Here is a 6,299-nt window from a genome sequence, read left to right on the forward strand (position 1 = left end):
GATGATATGAAGATTGAATGGAAAATAAACAAGAACAACGATAGATAGATAAAGAGATTCAACATCTATTCACGGATTGCAAGATGATGAATCAAAGATAGATAAATGGACAACATCTATTCACGAATTGCAAAGTATTAATTCTCTCATTGGGATTCACGAATTGCACCCAAAAGAGCCCAAGTGCAAAAGCACCAAAAGTGTTCATAAGAACACACCAAACCGTTCCACAAAGGAAAATATGCCAAATGATCAAAGATGCCAAATGAAATGCCTAAGGGTCCTATTTATAGAACTTACAACTTGGAAACCCCCAAAAGGTCCCTAGCACAATAAATTAAATAAATAATTAAAGAAATAAACTAAAAGCAATAAGATAGTGATGGACAGGCCATGGTGGCCCGTGGCATGCCATGGCCCATGGATGGGCCATGGTGGCTCATGATGTGCACAGCATGGTGCCGTGTATGACTCGATGGGTGGCACGGCTTCGGGCTGTGCATGGCTTGTTGTTGGGCGTGGCACGGTGCCACGCATGGCTGCTGTGTGGCACGACTGCATGGCATGGCATGGATCATGTGTTGGTCTTGTGGTGGGCACGGCATGGCGCTGTGCGTGGCCTGATGATGGTGGGCATGGCATGGTGTCAAGCCTTGGCCTGATGGTGAGTACAGGGTGATGCCGAGTTGCTGCTATGAGGCCCAGTCAGGTGGCTTGGGCGGTGGACTTGCATGGCCCAGGCTAGTGGCCTGGGTGATGAGCATGCATGGCCCAAGCTGACGGCCTGGGTGCTGGGACTGCAAGGCACAGGCTGGAGCCGTGCGCTGAATGGCATGCCTGGTGGGTATGCCACTAGCCTTGCCTGCAAGGCACGGGCAGGAGCCGTGTGCTGGATGGTGTGCTGGATGGTGTGCCTATGAGGGCACGCCACTATCCTTGCTAAGTGGTGCTGGGGCGCGCATACATGAGCGCAGGTGCTCACTCAAGGGAGTGTGTAGGCCTACATGCATGGTCTGCGTGCTGCCAGTAGTCTCCATGGGTGCTTGCTGCGTGTCAAGGCATGAGCCAAGGCATGCAAGCAAGCTAGCCATGTGACTGTCCTGGGCGTGCCATGGCATGCTAGCTGGGATGTCCTGGGCGTGCCATGGTATGAGCCATGGCATGCCTACGACATGTATGTGCGGCTGACATGAGTGTGCCATGGCAATGGGCCATGGCATGCTAGCGATGCTGTCAAGTGCGTGCCATGGTGGGGGCCATGGACTGTCTATGGGTCCGTCATGCATGTGCCATGGCAGGGGCCATGGCATGATGGTGGTGCTGTCAGGGCATGCCAACAGGAGTGTCAATGGGCTATTGGGGCTGAGCCATGGCTTAGTCAAATGGGAAGATGTGAGCCATCTTCCAATTGACTCGTGTCATTCCCGCAATCTCCCTAGAGTCTGCACTAGACTCCTAGAGAAGTCTTCCAAAGCTAGGCTTGACCCTATATATGGTCCAATCTCCGATGTCCATGCATGTCTAGGACCATGTCCTAGGGCGATTTTTGTTGGGGTCCCGACACGCACGCCTAGTGCGCGTGCGCAGCAGGCACGCATGGGCTATGCGCACACACCCCGTGCATGCATGGGTTGTGCGTAGGCACAAGGCCCATGCATGGCCTAGGCACCCACGCAGCACACGCTTGCACACCCACTTTGGAATTGACGGTGCGGCTGCCCAGCAGGCCCACGCATGCTGGCATGCCGCTCAACGCCCTAGCCTTGGCCAGGGCCTTGCTACTCAATGCTTTGGTCTTGACCAGGGCCATGCTGATCAACACCCTGGCTTTGGCTAGGGTCTTGCTGACCAACGCCCAGGCACCACAGCCTGGGCCATGCAGACCAACGCCCAGGCCCCACTGGCCTAGGCCATGCAACAGCCTGTCATGCTTAAACCAACCACGGTCCAACCCAGCGACTCACCAATGGCGCCCAGCCCACACAACCTGGGCCACACATGCAAGGACCATGGACCAGCCAAGGCTAGCCCGGCAGGCCAACCTAAAGACCCACGCATGCAAGCATGAAGCCTATGCTGTGAGTCATTCTGGCCACTGATAGCATGAGCCCTTAACCAGGAGGCGTGGGCCCAGAACCATTTTCCCTTTGTAATCGTTTTAGTTGCTTTCTAGTATAAGTGAGGCAATAGGCTATCACTTAGTTTTTATCTTTGAATATTTGGACGAATTTGGCTTGTAAGCCCCCATGGACACATTGGTGCTTTGTCACTTAGGCTCCATTGGGTGCAATCCATGAATCCCAAAGGAGAAGGCTCACCCTGTGCAATTCGTGAATCAGGGTAACCTATTGTTTTCCTTTTATTAATGCATTGTTGAGGTATTTCAGCATTTTGGATTGTGCCTATTGCATCACATTCGCATTTGCTTGCTGATTATTTTGAACCGTTCGAGTGGGGCATCGCTTAAGGCAACCACGAGTTGCCATTGAAGGGCATCTGGTCTGCACCAGGCCACCCTGGTCGAATTTGGAGCAAGGTCAGGGACAAGCTGGCAGTTACCACCCACCAGCCAAGCCACACGCCCAGCCTTTGCCACCTGTCTAGCCACAACCGCTCCCCTACTTTGTAGGGAGTAACCAACCATCTCTTAAACCGCTCAGCCATCACCCACTCGGCCAACCCACTTAAACCACCCTTAGCCACTTGTGCTTCATCATCAGAAGACACCTGTGTGAGACTTGGTCAGCCCCCCAAGCGAGTGACACCTGTACTTGACTTGGTCAGCCACCATCAGGAGACACCTGGTGCCTAACTTGGTCAGCCCACCAGTAGGAGCCACGTGTGCCTGACTTGGTCAGCCAGTCACTTAACCACTTGATCCCACTCACAACCGTTTTTGACAATTTAGCTACTGCACATGCATGCATGCACGCCCAGTCACTAGAATCACGCCCACCATCAGCCACTGATCAATCATACGAACTTAGCCAACACCACCCATAACCATCACGGTCAAGCAAGTGGCAGCCCACATCGGTCATTGAGGAGCAAAAAGGGGCGCAGCAGATTGGTGTCTAGGATCTCGACCGAGGACCCTATCACCAATTTGGTGCTTTTATTGAGAGCAGCCACGTGCTTGAAGGTTCCAGAGAGGTTCTCACTTCTCTATTGAGGTAGGCAACCCATCACTTGTCTTTGTGAGTTTGGTTGGGGGATCTACGGAGGATCCTGACGTTGCTGCAATTTTTTCTTTCTATTGTTATTATTGCATTGTGAAATTTGGGGGTTGTGATAGAGGAAGGAGTAGATAGGTTTGGAGCGATTGCCACACTAGAACGTGAGCAACCCAAGGTCAGACTCAGTTTGTGGTTGGGGTCGGTCACCCTTGAAGGTGAAGGACCCAAGGTTGGAACCACGAGCCTCCACCATCAGCCCATTTTTCATCCCTTTTTACCAACAATTTGCAAGCCTAAACCATCTGTGAGGGTCAATTTGCAAGCCACTCAGCCGTGATATAGTAGTAAGAGTGAATCAATATGCAAGAGAGGTAGTTTGTAGAGGAGCCCACGGGCATTTCTAATAGAGCCCGACTAGAAGTTCTAGAGGATCACGCCAACAAGATTACTTCAATTCTTGATGGTGTCACCAACAACTTAGCCAAGCTGCGTGTGGCCATGGAGACCTCTAACAAGGATAACCAGAGGATCATGGAGAACATAAAGAGAGAGACGGACACCACATTGGAGCGGCTAGAGAGGAGACTAGCCGAGAACCGTCTTGGGACACCACCTCATGGGGGCGATGCCTATGCTGATGGACTGGAAGCCAGTGTAACCGAGTCCATGCATGCGTCGCCAAGGCAAGGTTTGATGCATGGTGGCCGTGTAGAGAACCATCAAGGTTACCATGAGAGGTGGATTCCGAATGCTGCCTTTGAGAGAGAGGAGCCGTTGGCTGGCTATCAGGCTAGGAGCCCTAGTGTTCACCATGAGCACCAGGAATTTGAGCACGAGCAAGGCTATGAGGAGCCTTACCAACATGAACAACCCGGGCCATGAAGAAGACAGCATGGTCGTGGCTACCATGGGCCACAATTTGAGAGGGACGACTATGAAGATAGAAGAGGAAACCGACATCAGGATTGGGGACCCAGGCGGCCTAAGGTCGACTTCCCAAAGTATAGCGGTGGTGACCTCGATGAGTGGTTGGACAAGGTCCACTACTACTTTCTGACATTTGACATCCCATGCCATGAGAGGGTGTCCATAGCCTGCCTTTACCTTGAAGGCAGGGCTGGAAAATGGTGGCGTTGGATAACGGACCAATACGACAAGGATCATATGAGGTTGGGTTGGACAGCCTTTGAGAAAGAGCTCCTTAGTCAGTTCGGGCCATCACCAGTTGTCAATCACCATGAGCAGCTGGCCAAGCTAAGGCAAGAGGGCAAGGTCCAGCACTATATAGAGGAGTTCAGGCAGCTACAGATCATGGTTAGGGGCTGGTCGGTGGAAGCTTTGATAGGCACATTCATCGATGGTTTGAGACCTTGGCTTGCCAAGGAAATCAAACTTAGACAGCCCACAAGGCTACCCGAGGTGATGAAGATGGCTGAAATTCTTGAGCAGAGCCATTCTAGTGAACGGCGCCCAACCAAAGACATGGGGAGCAAGTCTTTCAAGACTGTGCAAACCAAGGTCTCTTGGAAGGGAAGGGACACATCAGCCACCACCTCCAAACCGAGGCTAGAGATCAAGAAGCTATCCAGTGAAGAGGTGCAAGAGCGCATCAAGAAGGGGTTGTGTTTTAAGTGCGGAGACAAATGGGGCCCCGGTCACAAGTGTAAGGCAGCTCAGGCCTTGTTTATGTTTGAGGACGAGTCAAGTGATGATGAGTCGGAAAGCAGCCAAGAGGAGGAAACCGAGGAAATCGAATATGGTGGCACACCAGAGGAGGCTGAGCTATCATTGAATGCTATGGCTGACATTTCTAAACCCACGTACATGAGGTTGATGGCATGGGTGGGCAAGCATGAAGTGACTTTGCTAGTGGATAGCGGCTCCACACACAACGTCATTAATTCCAGCATTGTGGGCAAGGTTGGACTAAAGCCGAGCCCTATTCCCCCATTTGAAGTAAAGGTGGCAAGTGGAGAAAAGTTGCAATGTGAGGCCCTTATCCGTGAAGTGAAGATGAATGTTCAGGGGGTCCGTATTATGGCAGACTTGCATGTGCTGCCCTTGGTCGGCCTTGACTTAGTCTTGGGGAATGCTTGGCTGAAGAGCCTTGGCAGGGTCGTCCATGACTATCACAACATGACCATGGAGTTTAAACTTGGCTCCAAGAAGCGACTATGGACAGCCATTGCCAATAAGGAGATCAAGTCATGCGAAGCTATTATGTTTGAGAAGTTTTGCAAAGGCGGGGCACATTGCTTCACCATCGTGGTGGCCAAAGAGGATGTAATGAGACAAGTCGAGAACAAGGGTCAGGAGGGCACCCATGATGATTTAGAGCTACTGCCTGAGGAAGTCAAGCCAGTCTTGGCAGCCCACAGGGGGGTACTCTAGGTGCCCACTGCACTTCCACCTCCTAGAGAGTTTGATCACAGAATTCGACTAGTGGATGAAACCAAGCCGATCAACGTGCCACCCTATAGATACGCCCACTTTCAGAAGGGAGAGATTGAACGGCAGGTGGATGAGATGCTGAAGAGTGGCCTAATCCGCCCTAGTACCAGTCCCTTTTCTTCACCGGTGCTGTTGGTGAGGAAGAAGGATGGCACATGGAGGTTCTGTACAGACTATAGGGCCTTGAATGAAGCCACGGTCAAGGACAGATTTCCAATCCCCACTGTCGATGAGATGTTAGATGAGCTGCATGAGGCTACGGTGTTCTCGAAGTTAGATTTAAGGGCCGGCTACCATCAGATTTGAATGAATGAGGAAGACATCCATAAGACAGCCTTTAGGACTCACTCAGGCCATTATGAATACCTGGTGATGCCTTTCGGTTTGTGCAATGCCCCATCAACGTTTCAGGCTGCAATGAATAGCATCTTCAAGCCACTACTTCGGAAGTTTGTGCTTGTCTTCTTCGATGACATTTTGGTCTATTCTAAGACCATCGAAGAGCATAAGCAACACTTGGAGAAGGTGCTAACAATTCTGGAGGAGCATCATTTCTTTATCAAAACCACCAAGTGTGCCTTCATGGAGAAGGAGTTGGAGTACTTAGGCCACTTTATCTCAGGAGATGGTGTCAAAGTCGATCACAGAAAGATAGAGGCCATGGTGGATTGA

General features: G+C 51.4%; 1 protein-coding gene across 1 annotated transcript; it reads left to right on the forward strand.

The window, feature by feature from the left end:
• Positions 1-3,674: 3,674 nt before the first annotated feature.
• Positions 3,675-6,299, forward strand: LOC122318738. Its single transcript, XM_043136326.1, has 4 exons — positions 3,675-4,017; positions 4,117-5,558; positions 5,673-5,888; positions 6,039-6,299. The coding sequence occupies exons 1-4, from the start codon at positions 3,675-3,677 to the stop codon at positions 6,297-6,299; spliced, it is 2,262 nt and encodes a 753-aa protein (XP_042992260.1).

Source organism: Carya illinoinensis, chromosome 8 (assembly GCF_018687715.1).
Source record: "Carya illinoinensis cultivar Pawnee chromosome 8, C.illinoinensisPawnee_v1, whole genome shotgun sequence".
Taxonomy (NCBI): domain Eukaryota; kingdom Viridiplantae; phylum Streptophyta; class Magnoliopsida; order Fagales; family Juglandaceae; genus Carya; species Carya illinoinensis.